Source organism: Myxocyprinus asiaticus, chromosome 21 (genome assembly GCF_019703515.2).
Source record: "Myxocyprinus asiaticus isolate MX2 ecotype Aquarium Trade chromosome 21, UBuf_Myxa_2, whole genome shotgun sequence".
In the NCBI taxonomy this organism is placed as follows: domain Eukaryota; kingdom Metazoa; phylum Chordata; class Actinopteri; order Cypriniformes; family Catostomidae; genus Myxocyprinus; species Myxocyprinus asiaticus.
In genome coordinates this window covers 44165127-44189596 of record NC_059364.1, presented here as the reverse complement: position 1 = coordinate 44189596, position 24470 = coordinate 44165127, and the positions used below count along the sequence as shown (strand labels likewise).

Here is a 24470-nt window from a genome sequence, read left to right as displayed (position 1 = left end):
TATAACCACTGACTGCCTTGTAAGCTTCTGTTATTTTGTCCTTCAGATCCTCAGGAATGATACCTTTCACAACAGCGTCTGAAGGAGAGTTACCTTCACCTGTGATAGGATTAATGATGCATCCTGTGGCAGCTTGTGCTTCCAAAAACTCAATGGCGTAGGTTTTCGATATAAGCCCTCCCTCAACAGCGTCTATGAAGGATAGCTTTTTCTTGCTAGACTCCATGTAAATACCTGTAATCGAGGATGGTTTTCCAACTAATTGAGCAAGCGATGCTTCAACCTCTTCCATAGTGATGAGGCCTGTTTGCAACTTGAGAGCAATTTCTTGGGATATGATTTTGGTTTTAACCAACTTTTTAATACTTATCCATCCTCTGAGACCTTGAATTTTATGGGAAGAGGACTCCATGTTTAGCCCTTTCGATTTACTTGTTACAGATGAGTCAGAAGGCATGTCAATGGAGGACTCAGAATCAATGATATTAAATGAAACAGTCTGGCTTTTACCAGACCATCCTTTGCCAGACAGTGAGCTTTTCCTGACTATATGGTCAGTCATCTCACTTTGACTGTTACCAACCATCACTTGGTTTGTATGCATTTCAAATTCAGTAGAATTCTGGAGAGCGACACAATTTTCTGTATTCTTGGTCACATTTTCCTGACTTCTCTCACTGATGCCCTGTTTGACATTTCTCAGCTCCTCCAGCACGTTTTCCTTCTCCAGTGTAGCTATCTGTAAGAATGAAATTATTTTTGCTATTAGATCATGAACATTAAAAACAGTGTAGACATAAACAATCACATCATAGCAACTACATTCTTATCTGACCATTATATATTTTGTTACTCTAAACAATCTTAAAAAAAATCTTCTATTCATTTTAAATGTAGTAGGTGAATCGACAGTAGCACTGCACATATGAACTAGGAGTTTCTTTCTAAAAGACTAAGTTGGAGTGTAATTTCTGTCCCACTAGGAGTGGCCAACTAGGGCATGTAAATAAGGTGTTTCGCCATATGACATGGGAGTTGGGTGGGGGATATGGGTTGGGTTTGCTTCTTCATTACAGAACACAATGACTTTGGTGTCTGAAAATATAGGACATTGGCCAACTTCATTTCGGCCAAAACATGGGACATTCCAGCTAGGGGACTGTTGGCAAACCTACAGCAAACAAAACCTAACACTCTTACTACCCCCTTTGCCCTTTCTGCCATTGTTTGGAGAAAAAAATAGCCAATACAAGTTGTCTCATCTGAAACTAATGCCCTTTTTTGAGCCAAAAGCTGACATGTTGGACCATGCAAATGGCTTACTTATGGTCTCAGCAAATTATTTTTAACATCCAAACAATTACACACTTCTCCTTTAATGAAAGTTTAATAAAACCACAAATACATTGGAAGTCGTACCTCAGAGCTTGTTTTCATTTTCATTAGTTCCTCCTCCAGGTTCCGTTTTGCTTCTTTATATGACGCAACAATTTTCTGAGTCAGTAAAAGTTCAGTCTTCAGCTTGGCCAGCTCATTGTCTTTAGCGCACTGATGACTGGTTTGTCCAAGAGCCTCCAATTCTTTTAGATGCTTCTGCTCCGAACTGACAGCTACCTCATGCTTAAGATTCTTCTCTTGTAAAGATTTCATTTCTTTGATGTATGAAACAATCTGCTCCTTCAGAGATCTTGCTTCTTTTTCAGAGTTTTCTAATTTCAGCTCAGTCTCTGATAATGTTCGCTTTAACCTTCCTATCTCATTTGAGTTGTCTTTGTGAATATTGTCAAGTTGGAAAATACTGGCGTTCCTCCTAATTTTTTCAGTTTCTAACTCAGAAATCTTTGATTTTGCTTTGAGAAGTTCAAGGTCAAGAAATCCTCTCTGTCGGTCAGATTCGTCCATCTGAGTGCACAGTTTGCTGAGTTGTTGTTCAGCCTCTTGTTTGGCTTTTGTTGTATTAAAAATGACAGATTTCAACTTCTCAACTTCTTGAGACAGGTGCTTGTTGTCTCTCTCAGCTGTTTCCACAGAAAATAAGTGTTCCTTTGATTTCTTTTCACTCTTGAGCTTCAAGCGTGATTCTTGCAGCAAAAGCTTTTGCTCCATTTCAGCCTGCACTAACTGTAGTTGAGTCTCATATCCTTCCTTTTGTATGTTGAGTTTACCTTTTAGATCCTCCAGCATTTTCTTACAGTTGTCCAATTGTTCTCCAAGCTTTTGAGACCTCAGATCGGCAGCTGCCGTTTCATTTTGCTTCTGTTTAAGCTCTTCTTGGGTTTGCTTCAACTTCTGCTTCAACTCTGACGTTTGGAGAGTTAAACTTGAGATTTTCTCTTCTGCGGCACTCCTATCCTTTTGAAAGGAGACTAGTTCTTGTTTTAAATTGAGTTCAGATTTATCTGAACTTGAGCTAATTTCTTGTATAATAGAAGATTTTCTTTGGAGTTCTGCCTCCAACTCTTTAAGTCTGGACTGACTAAACCTACTTTCTTCAGTCACTTGCTGCAGCTCATCTTTTGTTTTCTTAAGAGTGGAACTGAGGTCATCAAATTCAGACTTTAAAACCTGTAACTTCTGGTTAGCTGCTAGTTTGTCCCTCTGAAGAGATGTGATGTCTTGTTTTAGGCTTACTGTAGCTTTCTCTGAACTTCCACTGATCCTATTTATAGTCTGCTTACATTTTAGAAGCTCATTTTCAAGTTCTCTCACCTTCGACATACTCTTCTTACCCTCGTTTGACTCCCTTTGAGATTCCCCTATGGCTTTTTTTAAAGCCACGTTCAGGTTATTTATCTCCGCTTTTTGTTCCTGAATCTTCTGATTAGCCAGACTCCTCTCAGTGGTCATGGAACTCAGCACTGCTTTTAGATTTTTTATATCTTTTTCATAGTTGGTGATGTTCATCGTGAGATATTTTATCTTCTGCTGTAACTCAGTTGTCTTCTTTTCTTCTTGATTGTAATCTTTCAGTTTGATTTGAAGCTCATGGGACATCTGTGTTTTCATCAGAAGTTCCTCTTCAACTATTTTTATCTGAGATTTTGCACTTTCTGCCTGTGACTTGAGTATATTAATTTGCTGTTCCTTACTGCCGATCTTGATGTTTGCTTTATCAAATTCTGCTTTCACATTTTTTATCAAACGTTCAGTTTCCATGTTAATCTTCTTGAGTTCCTCTACTTTCTTAGTAAGCTGTGTCACTTGCAAGGAACTTTTCTGTAGCTCTGATTCAAGGTTCTTGGCCTTGAGTTGAGCATCCTTGTCTGTTCTTGTCTTCAGACTGATTTCTTCTCTGGCTCTCTGCAGTTGCTCCTTCAAAACTTCTGCCTCAGCTTTCAGGGTTTTAATCTTTTGATCGGCATGTGATTTGTCTTGCTGGATTGACTCAATACTTACCTTAAGATGTCGGATATCACTTTCTAACATTTGATTTTTTCTATTAAGTTCATTCACTTTAAAAGTCATCTGCTCTACTTCAGTCTGCTTGGAAGACAACTCATCTTCCAGGCACCTCAATTTATAAGAGCTCTCCTGTTCAAAGGATGTCCTCTGTAAAAGTTTTCCTTGATTGACCTTCAGCTGTTCTTTAATGCCATCAACCTCGGTTTTATGGAAAAGCACTCTCTGCTCCAGAGCAGATTTGTCTCTTTGAAGGGACTTGACTTGCTCTTGAAACATATAGACTGATTTTTTTAGTTCAGAATATTCTTGCCTTAACTCCTCTGATTTCTGTCTGATGTTAGACCTATCTGCATCCATTTCCATTTGAAGCTTCATCAGCTGTTTTTTTGCCTCATCTAAGAGTTCTTTGAAATGTTGTGCCTTCTCTTCTGCCACTGTCTTATGGACAAGAACAGAGTTCATTTCAGACTTTAACGTCTTAATCTCAGTCTCGGCTTGCTTCTTGCCCATAATAAGCTCCTCTATTTTGCGCTGTAGGACCTCTACCTCAGATTCCGAATGGAGTATCTGAGAACTGTTTGTAAAAGGTGATAGTTGTGCACTTTCCTTGGTAAAACCCAACAAGGTTTCGCTTTTCATCATTCTGACTTCAGACTGGTGGGCCAGATCCATTTCCATGATTCGCACTTGGCTAAGGAGCTCTGCCTCTGCGTCTTCCTTGGCCCTCAGTTCTCGCTCCAAAGTACGACTGTGCTCCTCCAGGCCCTGTACGTCACTGTCCTTGCGACGTAAATGATCTTCAAGCTTCTTGCGGGTTAATGTACCCTCTTCTATGCTCTTTTTAAGGTTCCTGAGGCTCTCTTCCAAGGAGACTTTTGTAGCCTCTGATTGCTGGACCTGTTGTCGAGCACGGGTCAACTCCAGCTCAATGGCACCCTTGCTTTTGATTGCGCCTTCTAGTTCAACACGGTATTTCTGCACCTCATACTCAGCATTTGATTTCTGTGAGGTCAAGTCTTCGATTGACTTCTTCTGCATCTCAAGATCTGCTCCCAGGATGTCTAGCTTCTGTTGCCTGTTTGACACTGAAGTCTCGAGTTCCAGTACCTGATGCCGGAGCCTGGTAATCTCCTCTTCGCTGTCAGATTTCTGCAGCTCCATGCACTCAGTCCAGTTCATATACTCTGCTCTTTCCAATGACATCCTCCTCTGAAATGAAAGATACAGTCATCTTGTTGCCGATCACTTGAAAGAGAGAAGGCAGTTCTTTCCCACTTACCAAAAATGGCCCACCACCACTTATTTGCGGGAACTCTTCAGCCTTTTTTTTTTCAAGGCCATGCTTTCCCGAGAGATAAGGTCACCAACAAGATACAAAATACAGCAATACATGCTATTTTGTATCAAACTAAATGGCCATGCATTAGAACGACTTTGCATTGCAAGAACCACAAGTGAAGGTTTTGAATGTTCATGAAGTGTAATGAAAGTCTGTGTTCTCATGTGTCATTGTGCTTCATGGTGAATGACACATGGCTAGGAGCATAATATTGTTAAATAACATGCAGTAATACAGTTACTAAGCAAAATACAGAAATGTACCAATTAGCATTATAGCCATGACACTAATGTTAAAACAGGGGAATTCTCATTTAATAATTTATATTAGATAAAGCGTAAAAGACAGGGAAAAATGTCACCTCATCCTCTTCCGCCCTCTTCAGGGTTTCACCTGCAAACTTCACATACTGCGTCATGAGAGTGACCAGGGCTGTGTAACGTGTACGAAGGTCCATAAACTTCGGAGGGAAACAAAGAAAGTTTAAGTTTTAAAGTTCTCTTTTTGACTGATAGTATTTCCATGACTATTTCCTGTTATACCTCTTGCTGGATGACATCAGAGGAACTATGCATCTTCCTCCTCTTCACAGGAGACTTATGCTGGGAGTCAACCATGGCTCTGTAGGTCATCAGTTGCAACTCATAGTCCTTCAAGAAGTGAAACAAACATTACAAACCTTGATATAAACGTATAATACCATGGTACTCTCTATATGCTATGGTACTATATGATTACCATATGCATATATCATCATATTTACATGGTACCCCAAGGTACTATTAAGAATACCATTGTATTGCCGTTACCACAGTACTACACCAAACAATATGATGGTTTTACCATGGTACCATGTCCAAAAAGATGGAAAAATCATGTTACTTTTTTGTAAGTGTTGTGTTAGAATACTTCTATGTGATCTTATCTTACTTTCACTCCCACTGCATACTGCTCTGAATACTTCTGGCACTCCTCAATTTTACTTTGTTTTTGTTCAATTTCTGCAACTAGAACCTGGAAATAAAACCCATGTCAGGATTTAAAGCAAATAAAACAAATTGATAAATAAGATTTAAAAGCTGAATACAAATGAGATTTTCTTACTTTCTGCTGGTTCAGGAACTCGGCCAAAGCCTTGCTGTCCTCAGGTTGATTCTCTTGTGCCTTGAGCTGCTTGGCCTCCATTTCTTTGCTCCATTCATCCAGGCTGTTGTATGTGTCTTTGTAGTACTTCAGAGATTTACTGATGCCTTCCAAATCTCTAAGCCTAAACACATTGAACAATGAATACCACTTATCGTATACCATATATCATTAATTTAACGAAGAAGATAAAATATGAAAAAAACATTTTAAATTAGTTCAACCCCGCAGCATAACATTAGCTAGGGGCAAACAGATCAACTGAATCTACCTGTTTTCGATTTGAGAGTGAATGTTCTGCCACCTCTCTTTGAGCTGGTCAGCCTTCTCTTTGTGCCAGTCTAAATCAAAGTCTCGCTCGTTGTGTGTTTTGAACATGCGCTCACTGACCACTCGCGCCTTCTGCAGCTCATCCTCCAAATCATGAAATACCTCGCGTCTTTCATCGATTTCAGATCTCCATTGCTACAAATAAAAACCAAAATGTGTTAAAAGTGTTAAAGTGTTACTTGACTAAACTATAATCACAGTTAAAATGAGATTTCTTTACCTTAAGAGTGCTCATAACATCATCAATACATTTGATGTTAGCATTGATTGTATCCTCCTCACACAACTTGGCTTCATAAAGTTTGACCAGAGCTTCAGCGTTCTGACTGTGTTTCACCACCAAACTCACTGTCTTTAGTCTGAGAATAAAAGATGGACACTTTATTGATCTTGTGTAGGATATTGGGGTGCATTAGTAGCCAAACAATTACACTGTACTGTATAAAGCTGTATGACTATATAGTATTTTGGTAACACGTTATAGTAAGGTTTCATTTGTTAACTTTAGTTAACAACATTAGTTAACATGACAATGAACATTACTTAATGTTAATGTTAATTTCAACATATAGTAATACATTTTTCAAATCAAAAGTTGTGTTTGTTAACATTAGTTAATGCACTACAAACTAGCATGAACTAACAAAGTATTTTTATTAACTAACAAAGATTAATAAATGCAGTAAAAATGTTTTTTATTATTTATTGTTTGTTCATGATACCTTTGATACTATTTGGCATAGAATTCTGACTATAATTAATAGTTGTGTCAGGATTCAGCCACTTCTGTTGGTTTAGTTTATAGTTTTTGTGGCTGGATTCTGACATTCATGTTTTGTTCTGTCTTGTGTGAACACATGGCTTTGGATTTGTTTTCATAGCCATGTGTTCTTGTGTCTTGTCTATAGTGTCAGGATCCTGTCACTTCGTTTGTATCATTTTGTGACTGGATCCTGACACTCGTATCGTGTCTATCATGTGTGTGTGTGTGTGTGTGAGTGAATATGTGGCTTTGTTTGGGTTTTTCACTGCCACATGTTCTTCTGTCTTGAGTGATACCCCACCCTCCCTTTTGCCTTGTTATCAGTTCATTAGTTGCACCTGCCTTCCTTGCTACCCTCCTTGTTTTCTCCCCTATTTAAGCTTCCCTTGTGTTCATATTGTTTTGTAAAGTTTGTTAGAGTGTGAGTTTCATGAATTCTAGTTTTGTCTCCAGTCGGTTCCTGAACTTTGGTCAGCCTTGTCTTTGTTTATCTTTTAGTTCGTTTTTGCCTTGTTTTGTTGTTCCTCTCCCTCGTGAGAGTTTTTGTTTGTATTTTTGTTTCTTTTTTCTTTTTTTTTCCTGTTAAAATTGCCTCTGCATTTGGGTCCTCCCTCAAATTAATGTGACAAATTGTCTTTTAACAGGGTCTGTGCCGGCGTATTTTAAACGTGCAGAAGAACAGCCTCTTCTTAAAAAAAACTAAACATGGACCCAACAGTTTACATCAATTTTAGACCGATTTCTAAACTGCCTTTTCTTTCAAAGGTTCTGAAGAAAGTTGTGCTCAAATTTATTTGGATACAAATGCTGTTTTTGAAGTTTTACAGTCTGGGTTTAGAGCACATCACAGCACAGAGTCTGCACTTTTAAAAGTTCTTAATGATATCTTATTATCTGTTGATTCTGGAGACTCTGTGATCCTTGTGTTATTGGACTTCAGTGCAGCATTTGATACCACAGATCATGGTATCCTTCTCTCCCTTCTCTCGAGCAGTCAGTGGGTCTCAAAGGAACTGCTCTTAAATGGTTTAAGTCTTATTTGTCCAATAGAAATGTTTCAGTTAACCTTGGTCAAGTATCATCCTCTTCAGCTCCTCTCACCTGTGGGGTTCCCCAAGGGTCCATTCTTGGTCCCATTTTGTTTTCGCTGTATATGCAGCCATTAGGGTCAATTTTTAATAAACATGGCATCACTTTTCATTGTTATGCAAACGACATGCAAATTTATCTGCCACTGAGAAAAAATATGAAGAGTGCTTTAGAATCCTTACTGGCCTGTTTGGATGATATTAAAGCTTGGATGTCTATGAACTTTCTAAATCTCAATGAAAGTAAAACTGAGTTTGTTTGTTTTGGGGACTCTGAAATCCTTGAATCCTCAAATCTGGGCCCTCTGGCCCCTTTTTGTAAACCAGTTGTGAAATACATAGGTGTACTGTTTGATAACACCCTTAAATTTGACAAATTTAGTTGTCAAATCTAGCTTTTTTCATTTGAGATTATTGGCCAAAGTTAAGCCTTTGCTTACTTTTATTGATTTTGAAAAAGTGATTCACGCCTTTGTTTCCACACGACTGGACAACTGTAATTCTCTTTACATAGGAGTCAGCCAGTCATCATTGTCTCTTTTGCAAATGGTTCAGAATTCTGCTGCTAGGCTCTTGGCGGGTACACGCAAGCGAGATCATATTTCCCCCATTTTAGTCTCTCTTCATTGGCTACCGGTCTGCTACAGAATCGATTTTAAGCTCTTAATGTTTGTGTTTAAATTGCTGCATGGGTTAGCCCCACCCTACCTTTCCAGCCTCCTGCATATACACAAGTCCTCAAGGTCTCTTAGGTCCTTTGAACAGAGAACTTTAACTGTATCCAGGTTAAAGCTAAGGGGTGACCGGGCTTTTGCAGTAGCTGCCCCAAAACTTTGAAACAGCTTGCCCTTGTATATAAGAACTGCCCCTTCTTTATCCATTTTTAAATCACAGCTTAAAACACATCTTTTTGCTGTGGGATTTGGTCCAAAAAAGGTTTGATACTGATTAGTGTTATTAATAGTTTTACTGTTGTATTTCCTTTTCTGTTTAGTTTATCTTTTATTTGTTTTCTTTATTTTTGTACCTTGTTTTATATTTGATTATTGTATAGCACATTGGTCAACAGTCTGTTGTTTTTATGCATGCTTTATAAATAAATTGGTATCGAAATTGACATACCTAAAGCATTAACTAATGTTAACAAATGGAACCTTATCGTAAAGTGTTACCAGTATTTTTATTAGAGCTGAAAATTGATAGTACGATTTTAATCAATTTAATTACATGATGTGTCGATTATTTAATCTAATTATTCTCAATTAATTGCATATTAATATTAAATGAGACAGGCCCCCAAATAAAATAATGTAGTATATAATAATTATTTAATAACATAAAATAATTTATATATATTGTGGCAACAGACAAGCATTTAGACAATACAAAAAGTGGCATTAAAATCTAAATATTGTTTGTTTTATTTCAATATCATTGAACCTAACCTTTTTTATTGGCCTACTTCCCTCTGCACTGTTTTTAATTGTTGGTCTATGTACTCATTTTGGAGTGTCTTCCTTTGGTTCTCACTAGTTTTCAGCATCTCTAGTTATGAGCATTGTGTTTTCGGGATGACGTGTCCCATGATGTGACGTTTAAAAACACATTTTGAGGTCCCTGCATTCTGTTCTACTTTGTTCTGCTTGTCTTTAAGTGCAAAAGCATATCTGAGGAAGGCTGTGCTGCCTGCTCACTGGTTCGACGAGGAGTGTTTCCTGTACGGCTGGAGCGCATACTACCATCTGCTGCCACACATTTGCAAAAACATCAAGGTGGTACATACGGCTTGAATTGTTCCGATGGTAGGAAAAAAATGTAAGTGTTATTTTTCATATAATTAACTGCATTAAATAAACACATTAAATTGACAGCCCTCTTTTTTTGGTGCTTTTTCACTGCTTTAATTTATAACAGGTTTTCCACACCTTTTCCAGTCATTCCTGAAGACTGGGTGAGAATTTTTAAATATCATTTTGATTAAAATTACATTACAAAAAGCAATTTCTAGCTGATTAAATATTTTAGAGCTGAGCATAACTAGTACAATTTAGATTGCATACAGGGCTTAACATTACCTTTTTAGCTTACCAGCCACAGTGACTAATGGTGTTACAAAGTCAATAGCCACTCATTATTTTCACTAGCCAAAATACTAATAGTGAAGTCTAATAGATTCGCTCTAACAGATTTAATATGAATCTGTAACATTTCTGTCATAACACCATTTTGTGTTACTACAGTAAAACAAATGTGATACATTTTAGTAAGGGTGATGATGTGTAGATTGAAATTTCTTGTTATTTATATTGGTACATGCCACAGTGTTGTTTCCCCCAATTCCTCGTTAGTGCAGTTTATATTGTCAAGGCTGTCTAGTCATTTGAGATGTTTGACTTCCTTGTAATGTAGAACAATCTGTGTAAAATGTCTAATGGATTTCATAAGATTTGTGATCTTGTTGAATCTAGCATGTGATAAGCTTTGCGCTATCCCTGGAGCCCGCATAATGATAATGCGTGAATAATGAGGTAAGCACGGTTGAGGCGCGTGCTTGAGAGGTAGGATAGCGCAGAGCAGTTCACTCGCACGAGTGGGTATGTAATGAAGAATATTTACACAAGATGTATATAATTTAAATTGCTTCGCTGGCCCCAAAAAAATCATAATTTTAAATGCAGGGAAACCCCTAAAAACATCACCCACCAAAGTGGCTTGGAATATATATATATACATATACACACACAGTATATATATAGTTGTTTTCTAGCACCTGTATGAGCCCGCATGAGTGCTAACCACTAAGCCATGTCTTCAACTGTTTTATCTCTTTATTCAATATTTATTCTCCTCTTAACTCTTCATACCCATATCTCCTTTGTAGATAAGTAAACACTCACTTCTCCAGGTAGATGCAGCACATGGAGTAGACCTGGTTCATGCTCTGGGTGAGGACATTGAGCTCAGAAGACAAAGTGGGGACAGATGGAGATGCTTCTGCTTGTCTGAGGAACACTTCACACTTCTCCCTAAGGGTCTCCAGATCTTCCTTCAACCTATCCAACTCTACCTTTTTCTTCTGTTTGTATGAGAAAGACCAAACATATTGATTTTCACATTTTTTTAAGAAAATGTTCTTCATGCATGCAAAGCTTGGTAAATTTTTTCCATAGAGATAAAAATTTTAGTTTATAGGTTATATAGTTACAGGAAGAATAATAATGATATGCCAAATGAGAAGTATACTGTACACTGAATTCCTATAAATAATTTGGAAAACACACCTCCTGTTCAGTGATGCGCAGCACACACACCTGCAGGTCATCTCTATCTAGTGGAGTTCTGATTTTCCGGATAAGTTGTTCCTCATTAGCTTCCACACGCATGCGGAAGTTACGTACCTCAGAGATGAAGAGGTTATACACAGACTCCTCATGTTCTTCTGTTGACCACCAGAGGGCAATACATTCAAAATGAGTACATCATTGAGACTCCATAGACAAACAAAAATCTGTTGTGTTCACATTTGTTTGTTTGTCTGTTTAACAAAACTAAGCCTGATTAGCTTTCAAGGATTAGTTCACCCCAAAATGAAAATTCAGTCATTGTTTACTCACCCCTGTGTTGTTATAACCCTATTTGACTTTCTTTCTTTTTCTTAACACAAAGGGAGAAATTACAGTGGCAGTTTATTGTGACCACCTCTTCAAGCTTCAAAAGGACACAAAAGTATAAAAGAGAAGTCTAATAAATTATTCCATGAGACTCATGATTGTTATGAAAGTATACGATAAAGTTTGGTGCAAAACAAACTGAAATCGAATGTATTATTTAGTTAAAATCTTCAATAACCGTTGATCTCCTGTGCGCGTTCATGAGACAGCATGTACGAAAACTTTAGAGCTCCTTGCACGAGAGCAGAGTGCTGCAGCCGCTCATGAGGTGGGCCGTTCAAGCGAAAACGTATTTTGTTTCGCTTCAACAGGACCACCAGCGACATTAACAACAGAAAACACAATGTAGCTGCACACAAACCAGAGAACAGAACTTACAAATCATGTCTGAAGAGTTTGTAGTCGAAAAATAGATGCATTTCTATGCCCAGCCTTATTTGTTTGAACTGGAGTCCTCAATCAAACAGAGAGATGAGGTTGAAGGAAGCAACAGTCACACCGTGTCCTAACCAGATGCCAAATGACACGCAATAAAAGTAATTTTTTCCATGTTAATCAGCGTTTTTGTCCCAAGCAGCTGCGACGATTTATGGGACATTCTGTCAAGCGCTTGGTTTCTATATTTGGCATCGCGCGTGAATCCTGTCTGCTATCAACTACCAAAATAATTCTGATAACATTGTATTGAAGCCAGCATCTCATTTGCTGGTTTCAAACTATTTGTTTTTGGACAAGAATTTTACACCTACCAACTGTTTTCTGGAAGGTCTCTTCAAGCATAGGTCTGTCACTCACACACACACACACACACACACACACACACACACACACACATGAACGGCCCACCTCTCGAGCAGCTGCAGTGCTCTGCTCTCGTGCATGGAGCTCTAAAGTTCGCGTACAGCTCAACGGTCGTTGAAGATTTTTCACTACATAATACATTAGATTTCAGTTTGTTTCTCACCAAACCTTATCGTATTCCTTCAGAACAAGACATGAGTCACATACAATAATTTATTAGACTCCTGAATGATACTTTTGTGTCCTTTTGAAGTTTGAAGAGGTGGTCACCATAAACTGCCATTGTATGACATCACTGAGCACAACACTTTTTTTCTCAACGTCTCCCTTTGTGTTAAGAAAAAGAAAGTCATATGGGGTTATAACAACACAGGGGTGAGTAAACAATGACTGAATTTTCATTTTAGGGTGAATTATCCCTTTAACACTTATGCATGTAAATACATGTGTGCATACATATTTATTAGTCAGTGAGAAAATCATAAGCTTTGTGCATAATTTCAAACAAAACATAATTCAATTACTCAAGGTAATATTATATGATAACAATAGATACTGTTTCATTGCTTCATAATCAGATTACAGGCAGCAGATTTCATGGCAAAAAAGGAAAGCTTGAGAAGCAAAAACATATGGTAAAAACGTCATATTTTAAGTGCACATGTGTACAATTATTTTATTTGCATTAAAATACACAAAATGCATATTTAAGTGCATTAGATTAGCAAATAGATAAATTGCCAGTATATTCAAACCTAAACACATTTACACGACCAAGTGCACTCTTGTTGCTCATAATGTGGTTGGGGAGATCGTTCTTGGATAAAGCATCATTCCTGAAGTTATTTTCCAAGGTACTTTCTACTTAACAGGCTTATAAAAACATGATTTTTTGCATGTATGCTATATGTTTGGCCACAGCAATCTTTTAAGGGAAGTTCACACATACAGACATTTTTATTGCTGAAGGTTGCACGTTTGATCACAAGACGCATGAGAACCAATGAGGTTTGATATTGACTTGGCGCCATATTTGATTTAAGTACTTTACTCTTTTAATATGATTGTATTTGAAAGTGAATAATGACATGTGAACTAATAACGCAAAGTGATTGTATTGCTTCAGAAGATTTGGAATGGTGAACATAGTTCACCATTGTGTTCCACGGAAGAATGAAAGTCATACAGGTTTGTAGCAACATTAGGGTGCGTAAATAATGACAGAATTAAAATGTTTGGTTTTAATGAATCCTTTAAAGTCTTCTCCACTATCACACTGATAAACACCCCCATGTCGTATGTTTACGTCACCCCAAGGTCACTGCTGCTCATGTTGCGAGAAATCACCTGCTCTCGAAAATGAATTACTTCTGGCCACTTTGTTGCTGCACATTGTTGTATGTGTAAATGCCCGTTTAGTAACTTGCCTCTTTCTGCAGATTTGAGGAGCTCCTCATAGTACTCCCTACACGCCAGAACCTCTTTTTCCAGCTGAGTGCAGTCGGCAACTGTAAACACCTCCGAGTCATCGCTGTCCTTTAAGAAGTCCTCAAAGTGGCACTGCAAGCTGCTCAGCACTTGCTGGTGATCACCTGGGAGCAGGGTCTTGATCTAGAGAGGGAAATTAACATTACAATTATCCAGCACATTAATGCCATTCTTTTCAGTTGCTTCATAAAAGCCTATATTGCAAAAGATTGTGTTGATAAACAGAAATGTTTTCTCATATAGTCTCAGTTGCATCTGTGCAAAAAAAGAAGGTTCATACAGAGGCAACAGTGCTTTTGCGGATGGCACGGATGTCAGTCATCAGATAATGCCAGGACACCACGCTCTTCATGTTGATGTGGGAGTGATGCCACAAAGTCAGAACATTCTGATACAGCTGCTCAATCCTGACAGTGAGAGAGAATCAAGCATAGTATTTAATATTCAATATCTGAGCATAGATCTTGTTTTAGTCTTGGTTAAAATTGATGTATGTAATTTTTTTGATGTTATAATGTTTTCTACTATCCCAGTTTAATAAGAAGGATCAACTATACAGTAATAAAGCCATTAGTCAGTTGATTCCCCCAGAAAGTGTAAACATGCACGTTCTTAAACCGATTATGCTTAATAAGCCGACAACGTGTGTGATCATATAAATGCATTAAACAACTTTCCTTTATGGTCATAAAGGGCTTAAAGGGGTCATGAAATTGAGGATCAAATTGTCCTTGATATATGGACATTGAAGAGGTAACTGTACTATAAAACATACCCTTTGTTCAGAACTCAAAATTCCCTCCATAGTCTAAAAAGAGCATTTATACCACCCTGCTGAAACATCTCGTTTTGAAATCTGTGTGTCCATGACATTATGAGACATTGCTCATTTACATTACAAATGATTTACATGTGTCATCGTTGTGGTGCTCATGCCCAGTGGTGCTCAGTCAGCTCATAAGCAGAGAGAGGGAGAGAGCAGGACAGACAGGCCTAGTTTAGCCTACTAACTATTCCTGAACACCAAAGGGGACCCATCTGAACTATTTTTTTTATTATTATTTTTGTATTTAAACATGCACTAGATAAACACCTTTGACCATTTTCATGCATCTCGCACCGCTTTTAAAAGACCAGGTGTCAAGTTACAATTTTGGAGAGGAGACCCCATTCTGTTTCCACAACTGCACTTCATCTTGCTGTTATGAGCACAAACAAGTCCTGGACACGTTCTTCCACCCATCTGCACTATTTTTGATTGTTGGTGTATGTAAACATGTACTAGAAGGATGTCTTTGACTGTTTTGTTGCATTTTTGGTGATGTGCGCATCAGTGCAAGATGATACTGTATGAATGCGTTTTGTTTCATTGTGCTTTGGACTATGTATGTGCGTTTTGTTTTTTTGTTTGTTTTTTTTTTTGGCTCATATCAGCGTGGATTCCTTTTGAACCAGCCATAATACAATTACATTTTTGCAAAGGAACTGTTATTGAAGGATGGAGCAGTTAAAAACACTATTGGACCTGATCGCAAAACTGTAAGTAAACAGTTTCATTTATGAATATTTCAAATGTCATGACTGTTTGATAGTTTATGGTGCTGCTGTGCTTGAGTGAACAGTTTAATATGTTCGGATGGAAAGTGTGGAATGTGCGCTATGTGTAAACCTTGAAATTTAGTTTTATAATAACGTGGAGCTTGTTCATTCTCATCCGATTGAGTTTCAAAAAAGACTGTATTCGAGGAGCTGCACAGTGTTAGCCAATCATAAAAGTGGGCTTTAACATTTAAGTTTAAAGGGGATTCTGTGGCCCAAACCAAGCATTTCAGACAGAGGCCCAGAGACAGGGTAGAAAATGATAATATATGACTACATTATGACTGTTTTAGTGCAAAACAACTTTACAAACATTATCAGTGGACCTCAGGGAAGATAATACAATTATAAAAAAAAGAGTATGTTTAAGAATAAACCAGTCGATATGGGTAGATTTTTGCCCATTTCCTCAATTTTACGTTAAATGTACACACCTTTACCGGTATTCTTACCAGCTTATCCAATGTGCGCACATGTTGTGTGCATGCCTCTTCAGGTTTTGACGTCAAAAGCAGAGAATAAAATTATTTCAAATGTCCTGTATATGTGGATTTGTCAGATTTGTTAAATAAGATGGTTTTTGGGAGTTATCAGCATATTGGTGTGCATGTAAACATGCTCATTGATCTGTTATTTCAGCGGCCCGAACAGTAACATTGGCTCCGCCCTGAATTTGGGGCCGAATTATCTGATTGACCAATTGCAGAAAGGGGGAGTCTTTATTGTCATTTCTAATTACATTAGTGGCACCATACATAACTGCAAAAATAATGAGTCTTTTCCAAACATATTTCCTAAACACAACACCCATCCGAAATTGGTAGTTCTGCCCCAAACTCGCGCCATTGGTGGAGCCAGAATTTGAAAAGTTGGGTCGCTCAAACAGAACAAAGCCACAGAGCCACAGTGTTTACAGTCTTCAAGAACTCAACATACCAATGATTCCCTTATAGTTGACTTTGCATATTAAACTGGGATATGAGAACATTTTTACACTTCACCTTTAAAAAAAACAACTAAAATGGATTTTCAGAATACCCTCATCTCACCTGCTTGCCATTTCAATTGCCTCTTTATTGGGTGGTGGCACACTGAAACAGACTGAAGGCACCATAGCCTCATTTCCTGATGGACTGATGACTTTCCACTTGGCTCTGTGAGAATTACTCACCAGGACACACTCATCTTCTTTATTGATAGTGATCTGAGAGGAGAGATGTTTATGAAACAAATAAGCACTATATCAAACACTGTTGTAAATATGCAGCATGTACTATAATGATTGTGAATGTACCTCTATCTGGCGGTAGTCACAGATGGCTTTGACAGTTATGGATGTTCTGACGGGATTCTCTGGGTTGCGAGCTTTGAGCTGAACAACAGACTTTGCTCTACCCACCAACCCTCCAACAGTGCTGCTGTACTTCAGGAGCTGCTCTTTCTCATCCTGTAGAGACACAACAATTTAACTTCAGTCATTCACATACATCAATGCATTTAAATGATTATTTTAGAACTTGAAGATCAGCCCACTCTAAGCCTTGAATAATTGTTCCTTAAAGGGATAGTTCACCCAAAAATAAAAATTGTCTCATTTACTCATCCTCATGTGTATGACTTTCTTTCTTCTGCAGAACACAAATGAAGATTTTATATGAATATCTCAGCTCTGTAGGTCCATACAATGCAAGTCAACAGGGTCCAAAAATTTGAAACTCAAAAAAAGCACATAAAAGCAGAATAAAAGTAATCCATACAACTCCGGTGGCTTAATCCATGTCTTCAGAAGCAATATGATAGGTGCGGGTGAGAAATCGATAAAAATTTAAGTGCAGTTTTACTATAAATCTCTACTTTCACATTTTTTTGCAATTCACATTCTTTGTGCATATCACCACCTACTGGGTGTTAAATATTTATCTGTTTCTCAACCACACCTTCATTTCACTTCTGAAGACATGAAGTCATATGGATTACTTTTATGCTGCCTTTATGTGCTTTTTTGAGCTTCAAAGTTTCATATCTTGTTGACTTGCATTGTATGGACCAACAGAGCTGAAATATTCATCAAAAAAATCTTCATTTGTGTTCTGCAGAAGAAAGAAAGTCACACATCTGGGATGGCATGAGGGTGAGTAAATGATGAGAGAATTATCATTTTTGGGTGAACTATTCCTTTAACAAATATTCTTAACAAAACTTGTAAGAACAGGTTCTTGGTTCCCAGTCTATAGGGAAGAGGCCTTAAAAAGGCTTTTGTCTAGAAGCCAACTAACCATGGACTCTTGAATTAGATCCTCCAGCCTATGCAAACTGCTGCTTCGGTCGCAGCTATACTTCCTGTGGATGGCATCTTGGAGATTCTTGAGGTAATCCAACGACTCTTTGGCATCATTAAAAAACTGCAAGGGAAATAACAGCACAAGTTTGACATGAACAGTGACAGGTCATCAAAATCTGTGATGGTAGAATAGCTTTGTAACTCACATCAAAGTAAACAGCGTTCTCTTTCATGTGTTGCTCCACACAGTGACAAAGCTGCAGTATCCAGCTCCATTGGGTTTGCATGGCTGCTTTGTATGCCTATGCATATTTCAGAGATAAAACATACAGTTAAAGGGAAAATCAACGTTTATTATTGTTTCCAATAAATGCCTCTCCAAGGCTTGATGCCACACCCACTGTCTGTCTCTTGCTCACCCTGCCACAGGTACATAAGGATATATTAAAGGAATAGTTCAGCCATAAATGAGAATATATATATATATGAGACTTTCTTAAGTGGAACAAAAGAGGACATTTTAAAGAAGGTTTACGCAGCTCGTTTCCATACAACAAAAGTGAATGCGGACAGCTTGAACAGCCCCTGGTCACCATTCACATTCATTTTAGGGAAAGAGCAGCATCAACATTATGCTACACATCTAATTTTGTGTTCCACTGAAGAAAACGTGACAGGGTGAGTAAATAATGACAGAATGTTCATTTTTTGGGTAAACGAATTCTTTAATTACCAAAAGAATTCACTTAAAATTTTTGTTTTAAAGTCTGATACTAAATTTCTTTGCTTCAAACTGTCATTAAAGTCTGGAGTGGTAACCTCTATGGTGAGTCTGGCAGGATGGTTCTCCAGTAGGAGGATCTCGGCCTTCTCCTGAACAGACTTGATCACCTCCTCCTTATCATCCAGTTCTCTCATGAGATCCTGTAGAAAAAGAGGAGAATATGAAGACTTTCCTGACACCGATATCAACCTCCCCTTCCAAAAGCCTGCCTTTAAACATGAAAAGGCAAGTCAAGACTATGCAAAACTCAAATCTGGATTAGGATGAATGTTTACAGTGCCGCCACATTTGAGAGTTGTCTTGACTGCTACACTAGGAGAGGATGTGCGGTCAACTAGTCCCCTGAAAGTAGCGCATGTAGGTTCAGTGTAATCACAGTATGTGTGAAAGGGTGCCAAATCGTCAACTGAACCAACCCTCCAAGCAAAACAGTATTTGCCACAGTAATACCATCTAAGGCTGGGCGATATAGCTAACAAATTTATATTTCAATATTTTTCAGCCTTTTGATGATTTAATTTTTATTGAATTTATTTTTTTGCTTTTTTAATGTAAGGGACCATTGTTTTAACCAAACAGCTAAATATATTCAAAAGATTACAAGTGAAATATAGTAAAAATTTCATTTAAAAAAAGGCATTTTCCCACTCTGTTTTTGACTTAATAAAATAAATGTATTTTATTATTAAATAAGTAATAAAAGTGTGTATATATATGCACCGACATAACAATAAATATAATATATCAGCAATATTTATCTTCATATATATTTTACATACAAGCATGTTAATGCTTGTAAAATGTCTTTGTAAAACTGACTTTGGTTAACATTTTTGAGTGATGATGTAAACGAATCAAGGAGTTGTTAATTGATTAATTGCAACGGATAGTTTTAAAAGTTTTTTTGTGTGTGTGTGTTTGTGGAAATGAATCAGACTCCCTAACTCTACCAGCATTGTCACTAATGAGTCGTGACAGAAGGAGCAGGCAAGAAACTTAATGGCCAAATAAAAAAGCACATTAATATCATATTGATATTCACGATATTGCTTAATTTTATTGTTAAAAATAATTACATTTTTAAACAAAATTAATTATATTGAATTAAACAATCTATTTAAAAATTGGTTTATTTATTCATGTTTTTATTTTCAAATTAATAGATTCATAATTTATTTGTTCAACCTTTTTTAACTGGCACTCCTCGGCTTCCATAAATAATAACGTTTAATGTATCAATATCGATATATCAATATACTGTATATCGGCCAGTCTTATTGCCAGCACATATTGAAAAATATTATGAGATGTATAGACTTACAGCATGGTAATCCCTCTTCCTGGAAATGTTACTGTTTCGTTTGCTCCAGTCGAAAGCCACTTCCTCTTCCTCCTTCTCATTAAGCCAGATGAGCTCTTGAGTAGCTCGCGATACAAAGTCATACAAGCTGTCCAGATGCTTCTGCCTCTCGCTAGAGCATTTCTGAAAACACATGAATCCAAAGAAACTGAGACACATGGTTCTTAAGGACTGATGCGATCAGGAATACAAAGACACAAAGACACTTTACCAGCAGCCTTGTGTACTGGCTCTCTAGCTTGCTCAACTTCTCAGAGTAACTCTGCTTCAATGGCTGGGTCATCTGAATCTGTGAAGAGGGACATGAATAGGTTAGCTCTAAAAAGTGCATTCTGTGTGTATTTTTTATAACCAGTTACTATCTGCTTTGGTTTTATGGGAAAGAGCAGCATGGACATTCTGCTAGTATATAATGTTTTGTTTTACCTCACTCAGTTTGGCTTCTTTAATGCTCATCTGGAATTCTTCAATGGCTTTGTGCACATCTTTATGATTCTCTGAATTTGAATCAACACTGTGCAGATCAGATCCCCATTCTGCTTGATCTAGCTGAACCTATCAAGAGACAAAAGGTTATTTACAGTTATTGCAAAAAATATTTTTCTTAATCAGCATTTTTGTCTTGTTTTCCAATAAAAATATCTAAACATCCTTAAAACAAGATAAACTTACTTAAAGGGATAGTTCACCCAGAAATGAAAATTCTCTCTTTACTCACCCTCATGCCATCCCAGATGTGTATGACTTTCTTTCTTCTGCTGAACACAAATGAAGATTTTTTGAAGAATATCTCAGCTCTGTAGGTCCATACAATGCAAGTGAATGGTGATCAGAACTTTGAAGCTCCAAAAAACACATAAAGGCAGGATATAATAATCAATTAGACTCCAGTGGTTAAATCTATGTATTAAGAAGTGATATGATAGGTGTGGGTAAGAAACAGATATTTAAGTCCTTTTTTACTATAAAACTTCACTTTCAATTTCAGAATAAGACAGAATGTGAAAGTGAAAGTGGAGGTTTATAGTAAAAAAAGGACTTAAATATTGATCTGTTTCTCACCCACACCTATCATATAGCTTCTGAAGACATGGATTTAACCACTGGTGTTATATGGATTAAATTAATGCTGCCTTTATGTGCTTTTTGGGGCTTCAAAGTTCTGGTCACCATTCACTTGCATTCACAGAGCTGAGATATTCTTCTAAAAATCTTCCGTTCAGCAGAAGAAAGAAAGTCACACATCTGGAATGGCATGAGGGTGAGTAAATGATGAGAGAATTTTTTTAAATTTGGGGTGAACTATCCCTTTAAGAAGCTAAATTGTGTAAGACAATAAGGCTTGTTTTCTTCACCTAATTTTCTTCTTCTTTCTTACCTCATTGGCAAATTGTTTTTTCTTCTTCTTCTTCTTATTATTATTATTATTCTTTTAAGTATCAACCTCACAAAAATGTTGTTCTGTGAACATTCTGTTCTTATGCTTGAAGCAAGAAAAAAAAAACTATTTGCCAGTGGCTTAAAATAAAAATAAACTTAAAGGTATTGTCACTAATGGCACAAAGCTGAACTACAAATAATTATGTATATATATTTTTTAAAACAAGCTTCCTGAACACTCCCTCTTCCATTGGTCAGACGAAAAGATGATCCCGGCCCAAACTCCCATTGGTTTACCCAGTGTTTTTAAGTTGGGCTGGTCAGGATGCACCAACAGAGCAATGTATTGATAGCACCAAAGAGCCACAGTGTTTAAAGATACTTCATTTAAAATATATTCTGTGAAAACAAGTCTTATTATCTTACACAAATTTGCTTCTGAAATAAATGTATCTTGTTTTAAGGATGTTTAGATATTTTTACTGAAAAACAAGATACAAATTGTGATTAAGCAAATGATGTGTTCTAACAGAGACAACAAATAAAAGCCATAGATTTACCTGCATTTCTTCAACCCAGTTAAGCAGATCCTGCACAAACTTCATATTAACCTCGTCCTCAGTCAAGTTGGGATCCACGAAAGATGACTTGAGCATGGGCTTGCGGATCTGCATGTGTTTGAGCTGCTGAAGTACACCGGGCTCCACTTCTCCTCCACCTCTACTGGAGAGATAGGCCTGGACCGATGCGGGCTGCATGCTGGGGGTCATGGCCGGGGTCAGTGCAGGGGTGCTGCTAACCAGACCTCCGGGTGTGAGCGCAGGGGACAGTCCAGCGGTGAAGTTTGAAGAAAAGCCAGAGTTCAGACTCTGCGTGATGCCAGATATCATCATCTTGGTCTGTTCTGAGGTCAGTGTTCGTCCTTTACTGTACACAGATGAACACTCCATTCTCAAAGTCAACAGGTCATCACGCAGTTGAGATACCCTTAGAGACAAAGACCAATCAGATATCAGGGTTAAAAAACTATTTGAAAAAAGACTGTTTGTACTCTAAATTCTGACTGAAAGAGCCACATACAAGTCATTAAATTTGTGTGGTCATTAAGTTGCTACAGTTAGACTTATGAACTATATTACTTGGTGGAATACCTCTTTATTGTGTTTATTAATATTAACTGAATTATTCATTGAACATTGGTGTCTTTTATAATCTTGCTGTTGCTACCATAAAATAAAACCAATAAACAACTTGAGGTTGTGCGTAAGGGTATTTAAGGCAATGCACCAGTGGTAAAATCACTTTAACACATGGCCTGGAGTGGCTTATTGTTTTACTGTAGAATGCCTGAGCAAACTTTATGAATATGGACTGACCTTTGAACAAGCTTATCAGCCAAGTAGAATTTGCCATCCAGTAAAAGCTGAATATCCACCACCTGCTGCCTCAATAAATTCTCACATTCCAGCAGGAAACCAGCGATCTCTGCTTCATTCTGAAACTGAATCCCAGATTCCAACCGTTTGGCATCCTAGAGGAGATTTTAACCAAATGCATCACAAATAGAGTACATTCATAAAGTATTCAGACCCCTTCATTTTTTTCACATTTTGTTATGTTGCAGCCTTATGCTAAAATGCTTAATTTTTTTTTTTCACATCAATCTACACTCCATGACCCATAATGACAAAGCAAACACCAGATTTTTGATAACTTTGCAAATTTATTAAAAAGATAAAGCTGAAATATCACACTGACATAAGTATTCAGACCCTCTGCTATGACTCTTGAAATTTAGCTCAGGTGCATCCCATTTCTCTGGATCATCTTTGAGATGTTTCTACACTTTAATTTGAGTCCACCTGTGACAAATTCAATTGATTGGACATGATTTAGAAAGGCACACACCTGTCTATATAAGGTCTCCCAGCTGAAAATGCAAAGAGCAAAAACCAAGCCATGAGGTCAAAGGAACTGCCTGCAGAGCTCAGAGTCAGGATTTTTCGAGGCACAGATCTGGGGAAGGCTACAAATTATTTTATTTTTTTGTCTGTTTTGAAGGTTACCAAGAGCATAGTGGCATCCATAATTTTTTTTCTCCCCAATTTGCACAACTCACCACGCGCCCCACCGAGAGCGAGAACCACATATTATAGCGATCTTGAGGAGGTTACCCCATATGACTCTACCCTCCCTAGCAACCAGGCCAATTTGGTTGCATAGGAGACCTGGCTGGAGTCACTCAGCTTGCCCTGGATTCGAACTCGTGACTCCAGGGGTGTTAATCAGCGTCTTTACTTGCTGAGCTACCCAGGCCCCTCGGCATCCATAATTCTTAAATGGAAGAAGTTTGGAACAACCAGGACTCTTCCTAGAGCTGGCCGCCCAGCCAAACTGAGCAATCGGGAGTGAAGGTCCTTGGTAAGAGAGGTGAACTAGAACCCGATGGCCACTCTGGTAGAGCTCCAGAGATCATGTGTGGAGATAGGAGAAACTTGCAGAAGGACAACCATCACTGCAACACTCCACCGATCTGGGCTTTATGGCAGAGTGGCCAGATGGAAGCCTCTCCTCAGTACACAAAAAAAAAAAATCACCTAAAGGACTGTGAGAAACAAGATTCTCTGGTCTGATGAAATGAAGATTGAACTGTTTGGCCTCAATTCCAAGCGTCATGTCTGGAGGAAACCAGGCACCGCTCATCTCCTGTGCAATACCATCCCAACGGTGAAGCATGGTGGTGGTAGCATCATGTTTTGGGGGTGTTTTTCAGTGGCAGGGACTGGGAGACTGGTCAGGGTTGAAGGAAAGCTGAACGCAGCAAAATACAGAGATATCCTTAATGAAAACCTGGTCCAGAGCACTCAGGACCTCAGACTGGGCTGAAGGTTCACCTTCCAGCAGGATAACGACCCTAAGGACACAGCCAAGATAACAAAGGAGTGGCTTAGGCACAACTCTGTGAATGTCCTTGAGTGACCCAGCCAGAGCCCGGACTTGAACCCAATCGAACATCTCTGGAGAGACCTGAAAATGGCTGT

The 24470-nt window shown here is 38.0% G+C and overlaps 1 protein-coding gene across 1 annotated transcript in view; it reads right to left on the bottom strand.

Moving 5' to 3' along the window:
* LOC127411717 (dystonin-like) overlaps nt 1-24470 on the bottom strand; it is a 275538-nt gene that overhangs the window by 126844 nt on the left and 124224 nt on the right. Inside the window, exons 14-33 of the mRNA XM_051647413.1 lie at nt 22806-22960; nt 21990-22416; nt 20476-20604; nt 20261-20338; nt 20011-20172; nt 18725-18829; nt 18112-18207; nt 17901-18026; nt 16919-17071; nt 16674-16828; nt 14306-14432; nt 13965-14148; nt 11347-11504; nt 10963-11141; nt 6435-6573; nt 6156-6349; nt 5846-6008; nt 5672-5755; nt 5284-5391; nt 5103-5201 (exon numbers count right to left, since the gene is read on the bottom strand). Of these exons, the coding sequence (XP_051503373.1) occupies nt 5103-5201; nt 5284-5391; nt 5672-5755; nt 5846-6008; nt 6156-6349; nt 6435-6573; nt 10963-11141; nt 11347-11504; nt 13965-14148; nt 14306-14432; nt 16674-16828; nt 16919-17071; nt 17901-18026; nt 18112-18207; nt 18725-18829; nt 20011-20172; nt 20261-20338; nt 20476-20604; nt 21990-22416; nt 22806-22960 (3021 nt within the window). The remainder of the gene's footprint in view (nt 1-5102; nt 5202-5283; nt 5392-5671; nt 5756-5845; nt 6009-6155; nt 6350-6434; nt 6574-10962; nt 11142-11346; nt 11505-13964; nt 14149-14305; nt 14433-16673; nt 16829-16918; nt 17072-17900; nt 18027-18111; nt 18208-18724; nt 18830-20010; nt 20173-20260; nt 20339-20475; nt 20605-21989; nt 22417-22805; nt 22961-24470) is intronic.